Source organism: Ctenopharyngodon idella, chromosome 10 (assembly GCF_019924925.1).
Source record: "Ctenopharyngodon idella isolate HZGC_01 chromosome 10, HZGC01, whole genome shotgun sequence".
NCBI classification, from domain to species: domain Eukaryota; kingdom Metazoa; phylum Chordata; class Actinopteri; order Cypriniformes; family Xenocyprididae; genus Ctenopharyngodon; species Ctenopharyngodon idella.
Genome location: NC_067229.1, coordinates 38,703,629 through 38,729,136, shown reverse-complemented (window position 1 = coordinate 38,729,136; position 25,508 = coordinate 38,703,629). Strand labels below are relative to the sequence as shown.

General features: G+C 36.3%; 1 protein-coding gene across 10 annotated transcripts in view; it reads right to left on the bottom strand.

Moving 5' to 3' along the window:
- The window catches only part of ntm (neurotrimin), a 328,723-nt gene that overhangs the window by 39,445 nt on the left and 263,770 nt on the right, over positions 1–25,508 (bottom strand). For all 10 annotated transcript variants that reach the window (XM_051909561.1, XM_051909568.1, XM_051909562.1 and 7 more), the window contains one exon: positions 8,606–8,838. In XM_051909561.1, coding sequence (XP_051765521.1) covers positions 8,606–8,838 — 233 coding nt within the window. The remainder of the gene's footprint in view (positions 1–8,605; positions 8,839–25,508) is intronic.

Genomic DNA, 25,508 nt, shown 5'->3' with positions numbered 1-25,508 from the left:
TCAATTTCTGTAGCCACTCCGCAGTCCAGTATAAAATCTGTCAGGACAGGAAAGTTCATTTTTCTGAGGTGACTATGCACTCCGCTACCCACTCAAAACGCTATTTTCATGCAGATCCTTGCACAATACTACGTTATGACCTGATAACATGTTTATCATACTACATGACTTGTGAACTAATACACATTGACATTTGGATGCTTTTCTGCATAGCAAACTTGCTTGGTAGCTCAACTGATAATGCATCATACTTGAAAGTCCTGTGAAACACAAATATTGATAAAAGAGAAGAATAGAAGTAAACTAAAATGGCATAGCTGCTTCAGCAAATGCGTTTTTATCTCACATTTGCTTAAATTATAACTATCGGTTAAGTTTAAGGTAGGGTTTAGGTGTAGGTGGTGTGTTAATTTCAAACGCAACAGAGCATTAACCTTTTAGCGCCACTCACTGGATATTTACCTTCCGAAATGTCACAATACGTACAACAACATTGCTGCATTTACGTTCATTTGTTTCTAATAAAACCAAACATGCTTTTAGCACCACTCACTGGACATTTTCACACTGAAAGTGTCACAAAATGTGCAAGAAGCAACGGAATATAATTTTGAAGAAATGTAGCCACAGGCACGTTTGTCCAATGAGCCTGAGTTGAAAAACTAACTATTCAAACCGTATGCCTTGTCGTTTTGAAAAACAGCCACAGAAAGCACAATGAAATGGGAATACTCTGCTGAACTACTTTCAAACTTGACAACTTAAAAGACCGCTAATCATTAAACATAATTACCAAAAAAAAAAAAAACAAATTGCACTCATTTTTATTTCTTAAGCCTCTACATGCCTATATGTCTGCCACAATAATGCAATGTCTTTAAGTTCATTTGTGGGCTTTAAAAAAAAAAAAATGATATATGTGATTAATAAGTTAAAATAATCTGCATATATTGCAAAATTATACAATTAACATTTTTTATATATTCACAGCTTTTTTTTTTTTAAAGACAGCTTGTACTTGAACATTAAAATATTGTTTAGAAAACCAAGTTAACTTACATTACAGGCAGATCTTGGCTTCTGGTACGTGAAGCTCATTAATAAACAGCAACAGCTTGAGGTGTTGTGTCTTCTTAATGCTCTGACCTGTCTAGAGGCCCTAGTTACATGCAATTATTCATTTTATCACATTCCACTTTGTTGGAGGACCCATAAATACCATTTAACCCAGAAGGCTTCAGAAATGGCAGGGGCACATTAAAGCATTCCAACGTGATTTTAATAACTTCAGGTGTTTGCGGTGCGAATGCCGTGACCAAGGCACCCAACTGCCTTTGGTTATTAAGGATAAGGACACTGTTGTCAGGGCACACCGAAGGCCTTCGCACGCACCCAGACAGATGCATTTGGAGCACAGAGACATTAGACACATGCAGGTATTTGGGGAGTCACAGCCTGGGGGAACTTTGTGGAAGACATGGCAGACACACTGTAAAAATTGTGTTCAAAGAACTTAAAATAAAGGCTTTACTTAATTATTTTAAGTCTTATCTGAACTTAAAAAAAAAAAAGTTGCCCTGACTTAGAATTTGCTATAATTGGAGATTTTTCTCCAATAAGATTTTTGTGCTTATCTAAAGTTTTTGTAGTCTGGTGGGTTTAAAATTTGATTAAAATTTCTGATTTGATTTAAATCTCTTCTGGATCAGACTGGATTTGAACATTTGTTGTGTTATGTCAGGTGTTGCGATGAGAAGACTTCATTAAAGCATTGCATATATGTCTCTTTTCCCCATTTTGCATGCTGTTTTCTGCAAATTAATGAAAATGCTACTGTACAGTCAATGCTTTAGTCAATTACTTTAACAACCAATGCAAACATGCAAGAAACGAATGCCATTAAAGGTTTAGTTCACTTTAAAATGAAAATTACCCCAAGATTTACTCACCCTCAAGCCATCCTACAGTAGGTGTATATGACTTTCTTCTTTCTGATGAACACAATCTGAGTTATATTAATAAATATCCTGATGTCTCCAAGCTTTATAATGGAAGTGAACGGGACCAACGAGTATGAAGCTCAAGAAAGTGTATCCATCCATCATAAATATACTCCACACAGCTCCAGGTGGTTAATAAAGGCTTTCTGAAGCGATCTGAATGTGTTTGTGTAAGAAAAATATCCATATTTAACAAGTTATAAAGTAAAATATCTAGCTTCTGCCAGACCGCCTTCCGTATTCAACTCACAAAGAAAGTGTAATGCCTCTTGCAGTTCAAAACGCTTACCCTACATCCTAAGCCTTCCATATTCAGCTTACGAAAACTTTTTATGTAAGCTAAATATGGAAGGTGGTCTGGCAGAAGCTAGATATTTTATTTTATAACTACTTTATAACTAGATATTTTACTTTTTTAAAGCACAAATTCAGATGGTTCCCTTTAATTATTTGGTTTTCTAATACTCTATTTTTTAAAATAGAAGCAAATAATATTGTATAGTATAATTCTCCAAATAATTTAAATAGTTTAATAGTATAATGTCATTTTGACAATGCTTTAATCCAATTAGGCTGCAATGCTTGCTGATTTATGAGATAAAAAAAAAATAAGATCATATCAATTTTTTTAATGTGCAGAACTTCATTTACAAAACCCTTAATGAGCTAATCTCTAGTTGATGATGTCTATTTTAACAAGCCAGCTCATAGTCAAGGTCAGCAGTGAGTGGTGCGGCTGTAAATATTTTCCCTCTAGTGATAAACACAGGCACTGAGACAGACGAATCCCGTCCTTTATTTGTATTCGTGACGGCAGTTAAGTTTGACGCTGTTTGTCACAAGCAGGTGTTCGCAAAACCACTCCCAGTGTTTAGATAATACCTGCTTATTCAGGCTATTACGAACTCATTTCTCACGATAAATTTGAAGTGCGCGGCTGTGACTCTGCATGCGGAGCAGCAAATTGGATCTCTATTCAAATGTGCAGTTTACACTGTAAAGACAGAGAGCAGCTGAGGACTTTCTCTGTCTGTCTGCCACCAGCTGCGGTTACAGCCACGCACCCCAATCAGGGATGCGTGATTCCATCCAGCGCTCTATGTGCTGTTTGGTACCTGTGGGTTACGGTTGTATTTCTGTCGGTGTGCTGTTATGTCCAGGTATTGTGTAGAATCTGACCTCCGTGCAGAAACATCTCTTCACTCTCTCAATCAAGGCAGTATTCTGGAACTACGTTGCCAAGGCAACAGGGCAGATGACTTGGATCTGCTAAATGCTCGGGCTTGAACTGACCAATTGTGCTATACGGAATGTTAAAGTCTTGATGCTAACTGGAAGTGTTTGACATAAAATTGCACAAGATAGTGTGATATTATAATACGAAAACTAGATTTTTACATTTCTGAAGAAATTTGATTGGTGCTTGTCCATACAAAACCCAGCACCATGATGCCAGGATGGTTGCCAGGGTGTTGCTATGCAGTTCGTATGGTGTTCTGACTTAATTGGTCCAGGTCAAAATAGCCCAGCCCTACATCTCTATGATATTCTGGTCCCTGTATATCAGGGTTGTGCAAATTCACAACTTAAGATTTGGATCCCTCAATCTGTAAGGCCTATAAACCTTCAAACATTTTTTAAAACTTTCAAAGGCTTTAAGATGCATTTTTCAAAGCTGAACTACATCTAATGTTGACTACTTACTGTAAAAACATCCATTATGCTGTGAGACTCTAAAAAATGTGAAATATGTAGAAATATTGAAACTAAATGCTTCACACCTGTGCCACAATAATGTAATGTCTTTATCTTCATTTGAGGGCTTTTTATAAAGAATATATTGATATATGTCATACATTTGGCAAATTTACCTGCATATCTGCAGTTAATTCAATTCAAACATTCTTAATTCATAGCCAGATTACAAAAACAATGATAAAGGAATAACATTCCTGTTCGAAAACATAGTCCTAGCCTTATCCCTATCCCTAACCTCACCCATAACTTATCTCTAAAATCAGAGGGAAATGATAGGTGAATAGCACTGTTGTAGAAGCACCTATCCCTGGGTGTTAGCCTAAACCTAGTCTCAGCCTCAGACGTCACGCCCACGGACCGTTGGCTGAACGTCTGATGCATATGGCACACTTAACAGGATGTCCGGGAGACGTGCGAGTCACGTTCTTTAACAGTCCGCCTGGAAACACTCAAACCCCCTCGTGGAAGAAGAACGCTGTTGTGTTTACAACTGTGTCAACGAGAGCTTTCCAGGATCAGCTAAACGCTGGATCTTCAAAAGTATGTGAAGTTCACGGCTCCATCGTTGCAGTAAACTTGCACAATGTTTTTGAATTAATATTTTATTAGATGTACACTGGTCTATTATTGTAGAGACATCGACTTTACATTTTCACGCCCTTAAACATAACGCGGAACAAAAACGAACTGTGATTGGTTGCATTACATGTCAGTCAAACGTCCTCTTGGGCGGTCCTTGGCCAATGAAAGATGCAATAGAGTCCAGACCTTCTGCCATCAGTCTGAAGGTCTGGCTACGCAAGACTAGCCTAAACCTGACATGAACTGTAAACTTGTGTTTTTGGTCAATATTAAACAAGAATTTGATCATGCTGTAAAGTGTAACAACAACAATCACCAGGCCGTTGCCACCCTCTGCAAGCATTTGTTATAATACATATCGTACATAAGTTGATTATGTTTATGTAATGTATATTACATTATGTACTTTAACAGTGTTGTTCAATAAAACCATATGACTTATGTCTATTTTTATTATCATAAAAAAAAAAATCATCAGATTACTCCATTAATCGTTACAATAATCAACTGATTACTCGATTAACAAAATAATCGTTAGTGACAGCCCTAATTCAGATCATCTTGACAAACTTTGTTTGTCAAAAACTACAGTGATATAAATTTCTTTGGATTTCAATTGCTTTCTTTCAATTTCAGTTGTTACCTCAATTCAAATTTCAAATTCAGAAAGTTACTACTACATATGGCTCAGTTCCCTCCTTCAGACTGTTTTTTACAGAACTTAGAGAATTAATAGCACGCATAATTTGAGCTATAATTCATGAAGCACAAACGAAGTCACTGTATTACATGTTCAAATCTGAAACTCTAAGTCTAAGCAACAGTGATGCTTAACTCAGCAAACACCACTAATACAATTTTCAGAGATGTGAAAGATATTTCTTGCTGCTCTTCCCCAAATTCTGCCCATTCTTTGATCTCACGTTCAGTTTAATTGATGATGTCTTGAGCAGTCTACTCCACTGATGCAAGTATGAACTCATCTAACCCAGAGTGCAGTTCTTCCTTTATGGATCAAAGACTCTCTCAGAACCATGTGTCAGTGAGGCTAATTACGACAAACAAAGATTCAACCACAGCTTATAAACTAACACAAATCCAGGTCTCAACCATTAGCCTTAAGTTAATAACTGGACCTCCTTGAACCTATTCTGGATTATTTTCTTCTCATTGGTCTGTTGTACTTTGCCTCCACTTTCTTGCAATTAAAAGAGAAAACTTTAAATAAACTAATAGCATGCTGAATATATATGTTAAATAGATGTTTTCTGCCCACAGGTTACAGTGCAAAACTGCACTGCTTTTTTTTTTTTTTTGTATTCCAACTGTCAAAAAATGTTTGTCAACTGTGAAAAATTATTTGATAAAATTAAAACATAATACAGACAATAGAGGGTTAAGATTTGTGAACAAGGCCTGATGGGTAAACATAGTCAAAAGCTCACTTTGTCATGTAGAATGACTGAACATTCACTTTTAACAAATTATTTTGATACATCATGTTGGTTAGGAGCCACCATCACTATGAGTTTGCCAAATACAACATCTTTTGTTTTGCCTCATCATTCATTCAATGGAGAAATAATGCTGGAATGAACAATAAACTACCAAAAAAGGATTACCACAAATTCCCACAATATTACTCAATGAGTTTTGCATTGAAAGATAGAATTCTGCAGTGGTGAGCTGCTGTGCTCTAAATCTCTAGCCAGTGTACAGTACCTCCGGTCGGCACTGTTATGACTTACTGCATCACTGCACAGGAATGACACTGCCATCAATCATATTAATACTGGACCCACAAATCAGGAGCAAAAAATGCACCCCCAAGGTTTTACACAATCAGCATTAATTACATAATTATTCACTTCATTAAAATACCCAATATCGTAACTGTAGTTCAAGGTGTTTCTAACCGATACTGAAAAATGGCCTCCTAAAAATGATATTATACCTGTACAAACACACAGACTATGTGCACACATCTACACACAAGCATAATTCACCTAAAATTTTGTCATCATTTACTCACCCTCATGGTCATTAGGAAACTTGAGTGACTTTATGTTAAGCTGCGGCCACATTTACCATCGGTCGGCAAATTCCAGCCATTTCAATAGGTATCCACGCGACCTGGAATTTTGTGAGAAGGCGAAAGATTTCCACACGAACATTTTGCAATGGGTTCAAGTTGGTCACACAAATTCGGCGTGTTGACCAACAGAAAGCTGCTTGGTTTGAAAGTGAATCGCTACACTATTGACAATAGGCAATAGGGCTGCACGATTAATCGTAATTTAATCGCGATAACGATATCTGCTTCTCTCGATTGATTACAAATAATCGTCACGATATTGGCCCGCTCGTTATTTATCCTGAAAATGTGTTTTTTCTTTGGGATATGCCTGTGGTTGCCAGATGCAAAGAGCTTAAATCCCCCAAATAGAGCTTTTCCCTTTAAAGGATATACTTTTCTTCCCGGTGTTTTACTTAATCTGTGCAATCTGGCAACTCTGTGCACGCGCTCCCTCTAAATGCAGAAGAAGCACTGATGATCTGAAAAGAAACATGTGCGCTGTAGTTTAGCGATCTCCACAGCGAAATTCTGCTTCAATGAAAGTGTCATACAGCCAGTCTTTGTTTCTTCACAAGCTACTTGTAGTCTACTATTTGTACTATTTGTGTGACAAAATCTGCCATGATCAAACCTTCAGCGATGAATTTCAACAAATGCAACACGGATCTCCGCCTTACTGTTTGCAGAATGCACTTTCGCAACATGTGACAATTCAATCGGGAAAATGAACATAATTTGGAATTATAGGAAATAATATTAGGAGTTTCGCCGTTTTATCTTTTGAAGTTCCTATGATTTTACCAGTTTTCATAATGTTAATCAGTTGATCATATCACCACTGGGATGTTCTAAAACAATTAATGTGAAAAAGCCTAACGTGGCTTAATTTACTAAGACAGTGTTATTAACAAACCAAACTTAGTGAACACCATACTAATAAAGCATACTATGTACAGAAAAACAGATGAGCCCAGAATATGAACGCAACATGTTTAATTAAGCATTTTCCTCCCATAAAGAAAATGCTTAATGTAGGCTACTAAGACAGTGACATTAAAAGACCAAACTTAGTAAACACTATACTAACAAAGCATACTATACAGAAAAATACTTAAGTAAATACTCAGTACATTAAGCCACGTTAAGCATTTTAGAATGTCGCTAGCCATATATATATATATATATATATATATATATATATATATATCAAAAAGCATCATTCTTTGCTTTACGAATTTGCAGAGCAATCTGAATCTGTGGTTTGTCTCATTTGCAAACTAATTGTCTTGCTTTAAAATCTAATGTGAATACAGACTACAAAGAGCTCACAAAGAGTTTTGTATTGATTCACCATCTAACGAAGTTATCATAGTTGGTTAAATGAAGTCGGTTTGCCACCTACAGGCCTTTTGGGTGAAGTGTAGGTTGGTAAAGAACGTGCAAAATGGCCATAACTACATAATCGTGATAAATAATCGTGATTATGATTTTGAGCAAAATAATCGTGATTATCAGTTTAACCATTATCGTGCAGCCCTAATAGGCAATGGATGTTTTTGCTCTTGAAATTTTGCTAATGTGACATAATGCTTACTTTTAATACTTCTTATAATAGGAAATGGGACTGTCAAGCTCCAAAAAACAAAAAAACAAAACAAAAAACTACATAAAAGTGGTCCGTACAACTTATGTGTGATATTGTATGTCTTCTGAAGTCACACGATAGCTTGATGTGATGAAAAGACCAAAATTGAAGTAGTTATTTGCAGAAAATCTGTCTCTATAATGTAGTTTTTACATTTAAAGTTCATCAGTGCATCTGGACACAGTGCACCAGGTTTGACATCTACGATTTGAAGCAGTAGTGGTTCTTGTATGACTTTAGAAGAATAGAAATACAGCTCACAAGTCAAATGGACTACTTTTGTGTCACTTTTATGGTCCTTTTTGTCATTTTAGAGCTTCACAGCTCCAATCCCTATTATAGAAAACGGCACTCTGGATATTCTGCTATATTTTTTCATTCAGAAAGATGATAGAAACTCATACAGCTCGTTTCAAAGACACAAGCGTGAGTAAATGATGACAGTATTTCAATTTTTGGATGAAGTACTCCTTTACAAAAGCATATAAAAGCATTCACCCTTAGTGCTCAACACCGTGACACATTAGAAAACTCCAAACTCACCTTGAACGATGATGTGCACGGACGTGGTTCGGGGTCTGCTGCTAGTCTGCACCGCGCAGATGTATTGGCCCTCGTCTGTCAAGTCCACGTCCTCAATCTTGATGGTGAACTCATCCTGGTTTAGAGTAACCAAACTCACCCGGGGGTCCACAGACCACTTATCCTCTCCGGCGTACAGTATACTTGATCTGTTCAGCCATGCTGTGTGTGTCACAAAGGCCCCTTGTGAGCAACTACAAGAGAAGAGAGAGAACCAAAGAGAATACTTAACCTTTGGCATTAGCATGTGTGCTATGAGCAAAGTTCCCCTCTGAATTATTACCGGTGTATCCCTTTGTTACTAAAGCACTGGGATTCATCAGTTAAAATAAATTCAAATATTCATTAGCATTCATTCAAATAGTCCCCCTGGTACTGTACGTCGGAAGACTGCATCTGTTTCGGAAGCGAGTGTGAATGTATTCCCTAGATATTAAGCAAGGAAGAACAACACGGTTAGACATCGATCAAACCCCCAAACCCTCCTGAAGATTGGGCTTATTAAATTCAGTGACCCCCAGATAATATTTAAAGCTAAACTGGCTGGGGGGAACAGTCTCTTAGTGCTTTCGACTTTGAGACAATACCATCTCTCCTTATTACGGATACAATGGAATTAGATGCTAATTACTTACAGACCTTACTTAAATGAGGACATGCTGTGTCTAATTACAGCTATGTCTAACAGTTAGCAGCAGAGGCCAAAAAAGGGGCCTCTTCATATACTGTAGGGCTATTAAAATCAAAAGCAATCATGCGCTTAATTGATTACTTGCCTGATTAACCATTCAATAAAACGCAGGGACAATTTTCATGCAATCTTTGTTTTATCTCTGGTAGCATCACAGCCCAAAAAATCTTTGGCACACATTTGAATAATAGGCATTCAATGCTCATTAAAGCCCATTATGGTCATAATGCTTGCGCGCTCTTTTTAGTCGATTCTGTGAGAGGCGCAGTGGTGAACTACTTTAGCTTCTAGAGGGCAACATCCAAAGCACCGGGGACACATGAGGTAAATGTGCTTCTTTGTGTCTTTTTTTCTCCCTAGGCAGGCGGGCAGAAGTACTGGGGTACAAGCAAAGGCGTTCGTTTTCACGGGAGTGGAAACTGCGGCACTGGCCTCTACCTCGTCTTATAATAGACTAAATGAGAACGCTGGAGATCAGTGGAAAGATCAAGCCTTTTCCCTGTGGACAGGTTCATAATACACTGCAGGGCATCCTACGCAGAAATATTAAAGTCGCCCCTCTCCAATCTGTCTTCCCCTTGCCCTTCTCTACAAGCCTGCAATGTAATTTCTACAGTACTAAAATGGGGGGGGGGGGGGGGGACATGAGATTAATCATTATTTTTATTATTGATTATTTTTTAATTATTTGTATGTAAATAAAATAAAACAAAACAAAAATAAACATAATTATACAGATAAAAATGAGATTTTATACTGATAAAATGCAAAAAATATTAAAAAGTGTAAACTTAATAGAAAGTGTGTGTGTGTATATATGTGTGTGTATATATATATATATATATATATGCTGTCATTAATCACACATTTTTTCTGTGATTAATCGTGATTAATCGCAATTAAAAACACTTACGTTTTTATGTTTTTAATATATTTTATAATGTAATAATTTCACAGTTAATCTCCAAATTAATTAAGAATCAACATAAAGACAGCATATTTTAAATACTTGTTTAATGGCATCATTTTATGAGTGAAGGCCAGTATAACTGATACTAATAGCCTACAGCTACTGATGTCTCGATGAAATTGATTCCCCTCCCCCAATTTTAAACATGAATTATATTGAACATTCAACATTACAGTGTAACTGAAAGCTATTCTTTTTTTTTTTTTTTTACATTTATTAGGCTTCAAAAAATAACAACATTTAATTTAAGTGAACATAAAACAAAATTCTAATAAACTCATCATAAATGTCATATTTATCTGTGCCCTTCCTACCTGTCAAACAGATACGAAATATACAGAAATTGAATATTAGTTATCAAACAGTCTGCACAGCATAAGTTATAGCCTAAATAATTAGGCTTTAAAAAATAACAACTTTTAATTGAAATGAACTTAAAACAATCTACACATAAACCATTTATAATAAATGCCATATTTACCTGTGGCCTTCCTTTCTGTCTAACAGGTAGGAAAAATACAGAAATTGAATAAAGTTATCAAACACTTTACAGTCTTCACTGCATAAATTATAAATTAAATATAGATTAATACTTATTAAAGCTACAATTTTCTCTGTTACCTTTGTTCTCTGATTAACATTACAGAACTGGTTTTTTAGGGTGCTGTGATTTTAAGAGCTGCCGCTGCCGAACATGACGCAGATCTGAGGCACATCTCATTTTCTCACAACTCTAAGTTCATTTAAGACGTTATTTAACTCATTTAAGACTGCTCTTATGAGGATACTCAACAAAACGGGTATTTTAACATAATTCTGTGTGTTATTGTTTGTTCAAGCGCCAAAGAGAACCTGATACTGGTGCGTGTTTTTCTGTACTCACAAGTCATGTACATGGGAATCTGTGACATCAAATTTTTTTTAAAAAACCCTGGTTCAATAAATGTCTCCCTAAGTGGATGCAAGAGAGGCAAATCAGAGCCACCCATAATAGCATAAAGATACGCGTCGGCTGACATGTAAAGCACACGGTTGCCAAACAGGGTAACAAAGCACACTCAAGGGCATTCAAGTTGGCTGGAATAATAGGAAAAAAATGCAAAGCAAAAGCAGCTGTTGCACCGGTAATTGAACGAAACCCCCGATGAAACACAGTTTATGGGATCAAAGAGCAAAGCTCTCGCACATTCGTCATGTAGACATGGATGATATTGTAAATAATACAGAAAACAAGAGCGTTGCTGTTCAAATAGCCTTTCGCTGCACACGGCTGGTGTGCTTGCACATACACACAGATGACTGCACACATGCAAGAATGTATGTTTAAAGGAACTGTTCACCCAAAGATGAAAAATCTACCATTAATATTTACTCAAACTCAAACCGGCATGACTTTCTTTGTTCAGTGGAACACAATAGGTGAATTTTTGTTGACTATTCAGATTTTCTTGTCAATATAATGGAAACCAAGTAGAGTAATAAGGCTGTCAAGGTAAAAGCTTTATATTCCAAGTCTTCTGAAGCCATTTGATAGTTTTGTGTGGCAGACAGAAAATTAATTCATATTACCCTCCACTGAGATGTTAATTGTTGCGACCGGATCGAGTAAGTGAGTATCACTCCAATTAGTGAACAAATCAATCGACCATAAACTATGCAACTAGCCACTATGATAACTGTGTCTTAAGAACTAGTTTGGCCAACTAGCAGTTAACCAAGGGGTAATTAAGAAAAAAAACAGATGACTAACTTTTAAGACTAGTCTAAGTGGTTTATGCAATTGGCCACAGTTTTGTGAACTAAATCAATTGGTTTGCTGAAAAGATTAGACAGATCAGAAAACAATCACCAACAAAAATATTACACTTTGACCTATTCATCACATAAAGCTATCATATAACTTCAGAAGACTTACACCATGTCTAAATCGGACACTACATCATACCGCACCGCAACAGCTTAACGCCGTCTACGCTAGACATGACAAAGTGATCGTTGCAAATCTATTTGTTTCTCATGTCAGAAATAGCATAAGCGCTTGGAGTATATCAGAAATGCAACCCGAATTCCGGAAATGTTGGGACGTTTTTAAAATTTTAATAAAATGAAAAACTAAAGGACTTTCAAATCACATGAGCCAATATTTTATTCACAATAGAACACAGATAACATAACAAATGTTTAAACTGAGAAATTTTAAAATTTTATGCACAAAATAAACGCATTTCAAATTTGATGCCTGCTACAGGTCTCAAAATAGTTGGGACGGGGGCATGTTTACCATGGTGTAGCATCTCCTCTTCTTTTCAAAACGGTGTGAAGACGTCTGGGCATCAAGGTTATGAGTTTCTGGAGTTTTGGTGTTGAAATTTGGTCCCATTCTTGCCTGATATTGGTTTCCAGCTGCTGAAGAGTTTGTGGTCGTCTTTGATGTATTTCTCTCTATAGGTGAAAGATCTGGACTGCAGGCAGGCCTATTTAGCACCCGGACTCTTCTACGACGAAGCCATGCTGTTGTAATAGCTGCAGTATGTGGTTTTGACGTCAACTGGAGGGGAGCATACGTTGCTCTAAAACCTTTATATACCTTTCAGCATTCATAGTGCCTTCCAAAACATGCAAGCTGCCCATACCGTATGCACTTATGCGCCCCCATACCATCAGAGATGCTGGCTTTTGAACTGAACGCTGATAACACGCTGGAAGGTCTCCCTCCTCTTTAGCCTGGAGGACACAGCGTCCGTGATATCAACAAGAATGTCAAATTTGGACTCGTCTGTCCATAGAACGCTTTTCCACTTTGAAACAGTCATTTTAAATGAGCCTTGACCCACAGGACACGACGGCGCTTCTGGACCATGTTCACATATGGCTTCCTTTTTGCATGATAGAGCTTTAGTTGGCATCTGCGGATGGCACGATGGATTGTGTTTACCGACAGTGATTTGTGGAAGTATTCCTGGGCCCATTTAGTAATGTCTTTAACACAATCATGCCAATCAGTGATGCAGTGTCGTCTGAGGGCCCGAAGACCACGGGCATCCAATAAAGTTTTTCGGCCTTGTATCTTACGCACAGAGATTTCTACAGTTTCTCTGAATCTTTTGATGATGTTATGCACTGTAGATGATGATTTGCAAAGCCTTTGCAATTTGACATTGTGGAATACTTTAAAAACAATGTTCCTCAATCTTTTTACACACTCTTTCACAGCTCTGCCCACTTCTGAGAGATTTTGCCTCTCTAAGACATCCCTTTTATAGCTAATCATGTTACAGACCTGATATCAATTAACTTAATTAGTTGCTAGATGTTCTCCCAGCTGAATCTATTCAAAATGTCTTGCTTTTTCAGCCATTTGTTGCCCCCGTGTCAACTTTTCTGAGACCTGTAGCAGGCATCAAATTTGAAATGAGCTTATTTAGTGAATAAAAGTGTAAAATTTATCCGTTTAAACATTTGTTATATTATCTATGTTATATTGTGAATAAAATATTGGCTCATGTGATTTGAAAGTCTTTTAGTTTTCATTTTATTCAAATTTAAAAAACGTCCCAACATTTCCGGAATTCAGGTTGTAGAACGGGACATCAGTTTACTGTCGGGAATTTGTTGTGTCGCGTCACACCACGCCGCATCTCAGTGTAGACAGCATCACTGATTATAATGGGTTCTATTTGCTTTTGTCGAGTTGCACCGCTCACATCTGGTGTTAGAATATAGTCACTTTAACTTTAGGGTGAACTATACCTTTAAGTACATGTACACTGTAGGCACTGCACATTGTAAGTTCAGCTATCATATTAAATTATTATTTACAGCATCACCATAAAACACTATGCATTATAATAACAGCTTCTTGGTAAGACACTGAGGCTGAATCCAATCCAATCAGTCTTAACCTTGAGCAGTCAGAACCTTCTGGAAACCTGTAGCGCAGCATCTCCGGCCACTAGAGCATGTCTGAGCTGCATGTTCATAGCGCCACACTGAATCAGCACAATACAACAAATACATAAATTAATAAATAACTCCGCCTTATATTCCCTTATCAGAGAAGAGCAGACAGCAAACCATTTTAATCCAAATAAAGTGTCTACCCTTTCAGTGCAATGAAAATCATCCAAGGGCGGGGAAATTAAGCATGCGGAATAAACAAGCACGGCCCTCGTCCATTTTCTTGACACCGAAATGCATGCGCTCTGGGAAATTTACGTTTGTTTTTTTTTTTTTTTTGCATCATCATGGGATGTTCAACTATTCTCATTTTAGCACAGATTACAAGGAGTTAATTTTTAATGCAGTGTCATTATGTTGTTGCTTTGTTGCTGTTTTTTTTTTTTTTTTTTAGTTTAGAATTACTTTGGTTATTCATTTGTGACTCCTGAATTGGAGTCACAAATCCAACTCTATTTCAGCTATCAGTGCATCAAGCATATCCCACTGTACTTGTGGAGGGCAAAAATATATCGGGTATCAGACCAAGTGCGGTTTTGAAAATAAATCTTTCCGCAGCCCCCTCTGGCTACCTTGTGACATGAACAAGAGAAGGCATTCATTATTAATTTACTTTGGAGAAAGGGATTGATTTGGCATCGAAGGTCTATAGAGGAAAAAAAGCTATAATATATAACACTGGATTACCTCCAAATAACATTACTGTCAGGGAGTTAGAGTACAGCCAAGACAGAACATTGCTGCTACCTGGACGGTAAGGATGTATTGATTTTTGTCCCAAACACACCTTTATGGCAGCATAGCATGTGAGGCAGGGGGTTGAATACACCGTCAACACAGAAAGACGGAACAACTTGATTGTTTTCAGGTTTTCTCAAGTACAATGCTGGATGTACAGAGTACAAATTTTCCCCCTAAGGGTCTTGAGGGTCTTGGTGCTCACTCTCTCGCTTTAATTTCTGATTTTAAGAGCTGACTCATTCCTTGTTCACTCTCAGAAGTGGAATGAGTTATTTTCACTCATTTTGAAGTCTTCAAGTGCACAAAGTGCTAATCAATTATTTCATTAGAAGATTTTAAATGCACTGCAATTAACAACTTCACAGCGCTGAAATATAATGGTGAAGAATGGATTAAAGGAACAAGAGGTTCTAAAGCAGTACTTTGCCATGTTTAACTTATAGCTGAAATAGAGCTTTGGTTCACAGACTGACTTGCACCGTAAGGCATTAGTTGTTCCCTTTAACCATACATCTCGACATCACATGGTGAGGGTTTGTGTTACTATGGAGATCTCTCAGCCTCTTGGCTGGTTCGTGAGGTGAACGAACTTTACAGACTACTTTCCCACTAGATATGCTTTCATCAGAAACTAGATCTAATCCACTGACTAAAATAAAGTCATTTTAAATGAAAGTTTAACACAAAACAAGAGACATTTCAGTGCTTAGAGGGATCATTTAAAGAAAACTAATTTTTCTTTTGGAATTTCGTCTTTTGAAATCAAACAGTTCGATTTACTGTATACTACAATTATAAATTTGCATAGACCTTTTAAGGATACTAATGTTAGGAGAGAGAGAGTTTTTTTGTACAGTTTATATGGCACATTCAGCGCTGTTTATTTTGTATAATGTGTAAAAGCTGCTATTAAAGTATAGGACAGAGGTAATTATATTTGACCTGACAAAAAACCACAACCCGTAACAAATTGTTGTCACTCATTTCACAAAGTTTACATAGATGTCTTAAAAGTACAATAATAAATATTTGCGTGGTATAAAAAATTTAAGTGTGGTAAAAAGGCATGTAGAAAAGCTTGACTAAATGTAAGTGGTCTCTAGGGAAAAAAATAAAATAAAATCATTAAAAAATGTTCTTATATTTGTCATTTTAATTTATAATAATTTTCATTATAAACTGGATATATTAAATTGAAATTAAGTCATCACCTTTATTTATATAATAAATGTATATATGTAAATTTGTATAAATTCCAAATTTCATACATAGAAATTAAATATCCTGTCTCTTGTTTACAGATTTAGAATGTACCATTACCATCTTTCAACTATCTGGAATAAGTAGCAGTTGAATTATGAGCCAGCATCCTGTTCCAGTTAAAATAATATACCGGTAATATGTGGCACATATAATAGAAGTGTTCTGTGCAAAGTATTCATTTGGGTATGAGTCCCAGTTTTAAAATCCAGCACGTCTCAGAAGGCACGGGAAGATGCACACTGTCTGTGTACTTCTGCTCTCTCTGGGCTTTGAAATAGGTATTGGAACAACTGTTAAGGGAACTGGAATCCTCTTCCATCTCTCTGGGCTGGGTAAAAAAAAAACAAAAAAAACAATTGACATTGTCAGGACTCACTGCTGTTTCTTCTTGCTGTGACCATTTGCTGTGCAAACACACACACAATTTCTATCTTGTTGTCTGTGCTTTTGTCCTTCTCTGTCTCTCATTCTCACTCACAACGTGATGAAAGAAATATGAGAGGCTACACTATTTGATATGATTTTCTGCATCACTCCATAAGATTGTGCACTCATGATACTCAGATTGCAGTGATGGCAGTCAAGCTGAACCAAGCTGAGCGGAGCAAATTACCTCTCTGCTGGTCTGTCTAACACAAGGCCAAACCACCCGAGGCATCCTACTGGCCCTGCCATTACTCACGTCCACCCAGACATTCGTAAATAGTTGAAGATGAGGTTGAATTAGTAACACACAGATCTAAATACATGGTAGACAACTGGTTGGTTCTCACTGTCAAAGATCACATAGTGTTACCTAGTGTTGATTTATCATATACTCAAAGAATTTACACACATGCACACACGCACACAGACACATATATTATTCAGCAAGGACGCATTAATCGATCAAAAGTGACAGTAAAGACATTCATAATGTTACAAAAGATTTCTGTTTTAAATAAATGCATCATGGTCTCCACATAAATATTAATCAGCAAAACCGTTTTCCAACTGTTATGTTAATAATAAGAACCATTATTATTATCTGATAATAATTATTGATCATAATTGATTTCTGAAGGATCATGTGACGCTGAAGACTGGAGTAATGATTCTAAAAATTCAGCTTTGCATCACAAGAATAAAATATATTACAATATAAAACATTTCTTTAAATTGTAATATTTCACAATATTACTGTTTTTACTGTATTTATGATCAAATAAATGCAGTCTTGGCAGAAGAGACCTTGGAAAAAACATTTAGACAGACAGACAGACAGACAGATAGATAGATAGATAGATAGATAGATAGATAGAGTGAATATATTATAAATTATCATCAACTAATTCCTTTTAGCAATGACATCTGCCAGTGAATAAGGGTATAAATTGTTGGATTTTTTTTTTTTTTTAAATCCTTTTGCAAATGTGTCTGTGATCAACACTAATTAAGGAAAAGAGTGTTCCAGTTTAATCAACTTTGAGCAACAGGTCTAAACATAAAAACAATAGCCTGTGGTACAAGAACAAAATGACTCCAATCCTCCCTGAACCTCAACAAGCTGCAACGCATGTTCATACCACACAAACTAGCAATTGTGCTCTAATTGCATCTTCAAATAGCATGACAGTCACCTTGTTACAGTCCATGGCACGAACCAAAATTAGAAACAAGCGAAACTACAACCGCGCAATTAATGAACAATTAAATAATCGTTTGGATTTGCTTTGGTAAAAGCAAAGTGTGACCAGTCCGCTGTGTGTTCACACTGATCTGAAGTCGGCGAACCTTTGTGGCAAACGGCGCAGGAGGATTACAGCTTAGCTGAAAATCACCTTGTCTTTTGGAGTGGTGTCACGCAAATGAAGGTGCCCTTTGCAAATAATACCCATTAGAATTTCAAAGTCATTGAGTCTCGACTGGAAAGGGTGACGGAGCGCTGGATTCGCACGCTCTCCCTCTCTGTACCAGCCTCGCTCTGGTGAACCAGGCTAGTCATTAGGGAATATCTGACAATTAACATTCAGCTCATTTCATGCCTTACAGAGCTTTTTTTTTCTTTTCTTTTTTTTTTTTAATATTTCCAGGTGACATAGCTCTTACTTTTGTTATCAATATACTGTATGTGTGCAAGTGTTTTTACACTGATCATTAATATCATAAACACCATTTAAAATTACACATTTTGTGACACTTCATTATTTGAACAAACCCCTTTTAATACTGTTCCTACACAGTTTGTTGGCAAGGCAAGTTTATTTATATAGAAAATTTCATCCACAATGGTAATTCAAAGTGCTTTACATAGAAAATGAATTAAAACAATAAAATAAAAATAAAAGCAGAGAATAAAAATAATTAAATAAAAGTTATAAAAAGAATTTTAAATAAATAAAAAGGTTACTACATAGAATAAAGTGCAATCAGTTGTACAGTGGCTCTAACTGCCTGAATCTCTAAGTTCGGGTGGCCCTGTCTGAATGAAAAAATTTCAGACAGCTTTAGTTCATGAGACACACCAGCAGGCTTATTTCAACACCTTCCGCCTCTGATGGCTTCCAGTGTCCCTCCGACCACTTGATGTGGTGGAGTTATCACCACCGTCTGCCTCTGATGGCTTTGGGTAAGACACCAGCCTGCATCCAAGGAAACAAAACAGCTTGGCTTCTGTGTGATGAAACTGCAAAGTACACTCCAGAATGTCCATTTATTGGTCCGGTCCAATCAGGACCACAATTTTATTTTAGGGGTCGTTCCTGGTGCATCACTGACCAACCACCCTATTTCTATTACGTCTTATTCAACTAAAAGGCTAAAATTCTGTTCCTGACTACCTGAATCACTAAGCACTGGGATCCCATCTAAACTGGAGGAGACTGAGTGTCAGGTTCACGGTTACACTAGAACTTATTGGTGTCTAGTGTCTACTCACTCTCAGAGGTGGTAAACCTTAAGTGTGACGCGCACTTCACCCCTTTTTTAAAAATAGAACACTGTCACAGTATATCGGACAAAACCACCATTCATTGGGTTTTTATGTTATATTCTTAAAACAGCTTATTTAACCACAGTACTTTGGGATAAAACAAGCTTTATTAAATTTAAAACACTGCCACAATTCGTTGGGCAAACTCAAACTAAGTCAGATTTTTATGTTTTAAACTTTACAGGGGTAGGTAATCTTATGTGGCATCCGTTCCTCACCTCTAACCCAAGAGAGTGCGTACTTATGTGCCACCGGCATTGGCCCTCTTACGGCACTGGCATATAACAGATCCCAGTACACTAACCTACTCCAGGCCTACTTCTTTTACCAAAAATGAACATAATATATTATTTCTTGTTTATGTACCCCCTCCTGTTCAAACGGCCCGCTCCAAGCAGGAGTCGAACCCCGGATTGCCGGCATGGGAGTTGGGTGCTCTAACAAGGGGGTTAAAGACTGCTGTCTCTAGCGTCAGCCGCTAGAGCACCTCTTGAGATCAGGGGAGTGAGGTTTACACGCACAGCTCTTACCGGCCTACCTCACTCCCATCCGGGTCACGGCACCAATGTAATCCCTCCTATTTGAACCGTCCGCTCTAAGGACTCGAACCTGGGTCTGCCGGCATTCACGCACAGCTCTTACCAGCCTACGTCCGTTACATTTACAATAGTTAAAAAAACAAGAAGCAGTTCACATTTTACACAATATTGCGGATACTTAATGTATTTTTTTCTCCATCAGCAAAAATATTTCTAAACCAAGCCACATCAGAACTGTTGCATGTCTCAGAGCAACACAAAACACGTTCCTGAATGAATCAGTGTTTTTGAATGAATCAGTTGAGTGAATGATTGTATGAATCACTTATAAACAGTCACTTGTTTTGTTGTAAAGTATCAGTTTTTAAACAATTGAATGAATGATTCAATGACTGTCTGTTTTTAAAGTAAACTCATTTAAGCCTTGACAAATTTAACATTCAAGCGCAAGACGCGAAAGAGAACCTGCATGCTCTGAGAAGATCTGTGCACACATGCGAAGCGCGCATGTGGAAGCACGTGTACAGCACGCAAATATTGAGTTCTCTTTCAAGTCTTGCGCTTGAAAAATTATGTCAACATGCCCGTCTTGGCAAGTATCCTAGCAAACATTGTAGGTCATGTCTTAAGTGAACTTAAACACTCGAGAAAGAACGCATGTGTTTAGTATCAGTGTCTGAATCTGATCCGTGCATTATGTCTTAAAGTGACAGCAGCCCTTGCATTCCTGATGTGTTTTTAATGTTAATCAAACAACAAAAGACAAGGAAATCACTCACTGCTCTTGACTGAATAGCTTTTGTAACTTAATAATTAATAATGATTGATCTTCATTTAATTTATACAGTTAATATTATATGCAATGTTGTTTTACATTTGATTAGCTACTTTATTCAATTTATGTACCTGAAAACTACTGTTAGATACCTGAAAAGCACTGTTTATTTTATTTGTATCTTTGCTCTACTGTATTTATTTGTGCTTGTAGTCTGATTATTTGTTCTTATTTTCTTTATTTTTATTTGACAGTAGTTCTTTTTTCCCTGAACATAGCACATACCTAACCTAAACCGTGACCCTAAAACCGTTAGTAATTTGAACCGTTTGCACCACTAATTGGTATATCAATGAAACCTGCAGAAAGGGACACTTAAAAATCCCAAATACTAATAAATACACAGACTGAAAGACTGTATATCTACTGTTGAAAAATGCGGGGTCAGTAAGAATTTTACTTTTGAATGATAGTAGTGTATATATTAGCGTGTTTTTCAAAGAAATGCATCGCTTACTTTTTCTTCAGAGAATATAAAAATCTATTTTGTGTTTTAAATCACTATAACACACTGTATGTTACAATCTCACCCCAAATGAAGCCTACCCTACCTACACTGTAATGTAGAGCACTCAAACCTAAAACGGTGTAATTCTCCACAGTTCTGCCACCGGTCAGGAACAACAGGCCATAGGGTAAACTGCAGGTCAGGCCTAACAGCCATGTAAAGCCTATAAATAACGGCCACTGCTTCCTCTTCATCGATCTTCATTTACCATACCTTCTTCCTGCACATTTCCAGAGTGACACAGTTTAATTGGCTGCACGGAGAGGTCTAGGCCCAAGCCATTGGTAGGACAATTATCTGAGTCACTCTGAGAAAGGTTAACTAACTTAACTAAAAGGATGTAAGGGCATGGAATAAAAGCATCCTGAAAAACTAGTTGGCTTTTTTCCTTTTTCTGTTTACAACATAGAAAGAATGGAGCAGAAATCATATAACCTGCAAATGTGTGTTAGTCATCAGGTAATTCAAGCTTAATTTTAACCTTCATTGATAGATATTGCAAACCACATAAAGATAGAAAATATTATTCTTTTTACTCTCAAAATCCCATATGGGAGAGGTTCAGTAATGATGCACAAGAGTTTCATACACCGATAAACACTCCAGCCACTTTCATTAAAACTCTCCCATTTAGTTTGACCTAAACATGACCTCTTGGATTATTTGTCTTGTATATTGTTCATGATATACCAATTCATTCTCAAGGTTCAATGTACTGAGAAAAGTGTACATACTCTTCGCAAATCATAACATTCATCTGATTTTTATAAATGACAATTAGTGCTGGGGTTGAGTCTAGGTCAAGGCTGAGAGAGCAAAGGTGACCCATCTCAATAACCATTCACATAACCCTTCACCGAGAAGAAAAACAAACAAACACTTCATAAACCGCCATTGATTCCGGTGGAAAGATGGAGGAGGAGTGAGGGGGAGAGAATGCAGAGTTCTGTATGAACTTTATGTAATGCTGAAACATTACATAACCACCTACACTAGTTACTCCTTATTAGCTCTGAAATGGATTCATCCATGAAGCTCATATCAGTAACCCCACACATTTTACTAATTTCCATTTGACACTTCACTACAAGTCCTATTTGAACACTCTGATAGCTAAACCATTTGAGGCAGTAAATCAAAAAAAATATATATTTTTTTATGTATGATGAATTATATATTTCAGAAAAATAATGTATTACATATTATTATAATTTATTATATATATTTTATTTATTTTATAGATTATATATAATTATAATAAATAAAATTATATAAAATATATACACTATAGAGCTGCATGATTAATCATTAAAAGATCGCACCCGCAATCTCATTCCTAAATGACAATGATTCGCCTGTGTCTATTAAACCTTTGATAAAATCACACCAGAACATTCAAATTTGCGTTTGCGTTGCCGCTGACCCAGAGAAAGCATTTATCATGTATAGGTATGAAACAGCTTCACAAACATCTTTTGAACCACACAGTATAGTTATTTCTGTATCGTTCTGTATCGTTATTTCATAATACAAATATTCTTATTATCACAGAAGTACTGGGATAAATGTTTATAGTTCGGATAAAAATATTGATGTCTACGGAAGCAAAAAGTTACTTTTGATATGAACTTGGTGCTTCAATTAACGGTAATATCGATCTTTACGCCACCAGGTGGCGACAAGTGACTGTTAAAAAATGTACATGTCATTGAATCATTCATTCAAGAGATTTGTTCAAAAACGCTGATAAATCCAGTAATGAAACAAGTTAAGTATTTATATTAGTGCTATCAAGATTAGTGCGTTAACGCATGCAATTAATTTTTTCAGTTTAAAAATATTTACCAAAATTTGCGCAGCATACGTTTTTTCTGTCATAATTTGGCTAGCATTACAATATGATCACGCTCTTATTGTTTTCTTTCGCGCTTGAACAAACAATAACACAGAATTATGCCAAAATTTCCATTTTGAAGAGTATATTCATAAGAGCAGTCTTAAATTAGTTAAATAACGTCTTCAATGAATTTAAAGAGCTGTAAGAAAATGAGATGTGCATCAGATAGGCGTCATGAGTATAAAATATACTCTTTAAGTTGTTTCTACAAAAAATGGGAAAATATCTGTGAAATTATTACAATATAAAAATATTAAAAACAATGTTTTTAATCGTGATTAATTACAGAAAAAAAATGTGATTAGTTAATTTTTTTAATCGATTGACAGCACTAATTTATATTTATAAGTCAGTGAATCATTCATTCAAACCAAGTTTTTCTTAAATAATTCAGATTAATTAAACATTTTTAATAGACTGCTGCAATTAACATTTTGTCAGAACCTCTAGTAAATTATATTTTGTTTAGTTGTCTGTTCAGAATTGTATTCAAACTTCATATTCATATTTATATATTTTTCTCTAATATATGATAAATTATAATACATTAAAATTCTAAAAGATATATAAATTTAAATTTGTTCCAAAAAATTCCAAATCAGAAATTCCAATTAAGACTTTGTCATTACAGTTTTATTTGATTTTTTATTTTTTTTTTATCTGCAAATGTGAAAGCCAAAAGTAAAAATGAATTTACACTTACATTTAATTTTGAATTTATTTAGATTTAATTTAATTGCAAAAGTTGTTTGTTCATTGTCAAGCACATTAAATACATAAATAAAAATAATATTCACACTGGTCATCATGACAATGCCAAAGTTTAATGTGGGTCTGGTGCATACATTACATATTTTATGCTTATTTTATGCCATTCTGCATTACCGCAAGAAAAATACAGATGTTCTAGAATCGTTAGAGGAACCAACTGTCATGAAAACCATTGGGTTCCAATTATTTAAAAATAAATAAATAAATAAATAAATAAAACCAGTTCAGATTGAGAACCATTTCTCGCTTCCAACCATACTAAGCAGGGCTTAGTTTAAAATTAGAGTGAGAATCTTCTGTTCTGCTTGCCCTTCATAACAAGTAGTGACAGCTGTCAAACAGCAGTGACATGGCAGTAACATTTCTCCCATTTAGAATATTCATTCAAATTAGCCGTAATATGTTTTTTACAACTTTAAAATGGTAATGCAACTAAATGTCTGAGTGTTTAATATGTACACGAAGGCCATTTAAAAGGTGTACACGAAGGCCATTTAAAAGGTGATTTTAGCTCATATTAAAGGGCAAAACTTTATTATGCAGCACTCCCCATTTTATGCACACAGTAGAGGATACAGAGCTCGAAAATGAGGTGCATGACTTCACAAATGTACCTGGTCTGTCTTTGCACTCTCTGGAGTCATAGCCCACAGAGACGGCAAAGATAAATGTCAAAAGGGAGATATTTTAAGAGAAAATATTTTTAAACGGCACACTCACAGTAGCATCGACACCTGCCATCAACTCCGAAACGGGTCCCTGTGGCTTCCATACGTATTTATGTCTAATAACCTTAATTATCATCAGCTGGGGTCCTTGGTGATTTACCGCTACACAACGACCAAACCTCTACCTTATGTGTCTGGGATCACCTTATCAGGCTAGTCAAGACAGGAAAAAAAAGAAATGCTGAGCTGGGAGAGAAGAAAGTGCTTGCCGACATCCACTTTTGGCGGCAAGGTGGAGGCGGGTAATCTTGCCGTTAACAGTGTCCTTTTTTTCCTTCTCAAGGAATGTTCTGTGGCGCAGCGGTATCACCGAAACGGACAGCTCTTTGCGAGGGTGGAAACACGGTCTTGAATGATATGGACGGACCGGACATGGTCTGTGGGCTATTTTTCCAGCTTTAATAAATCATTCCCTCCATCTCTCCCTCTTCCTGTCAGAGTGATTGTCAGCTACCTCTGTGATGAAGAAGATTCGTGCAGAGCTCTCCCTCTCGACAGATGTGCAGGTAGAACTACACAGCGGCCAGATGTTTTAATCAGAGAGGAAGTGCTCAGAGAAAGCCCTTGGAATGCAAATCCAAACCAACCGAATCACACATGGGATGATGAGCAGTCTTTAAGAATGTTTATTTAAACTGGTAGTGATTTATACACTGCTAGTGGAAGATCACTAAGGCTTGATTAACATATTCTAATGATCTGTGCTTCTCAGGTCTGTAAGTTCCTTGTGAATTATAAGTACACTGTATACATGAGAACTAAACTGGGGAAACAGACAACAGAAAAGAAAGTGAAATAGATTTAAAAAAAAAAAAAAAAACACACACAAAAAAAAACAGTGATCGTTAGAAGAAGAATGCAGAAGTTCCAGAATCATTAACAGAACCAAATGTCAGGAAAATCATTGGGTTCCAATTATTATTATTATATATATATATATATATAATATACTGTTTCTATTTTTTTTTTTTTTTTTTTCACTTAGCTCTACTA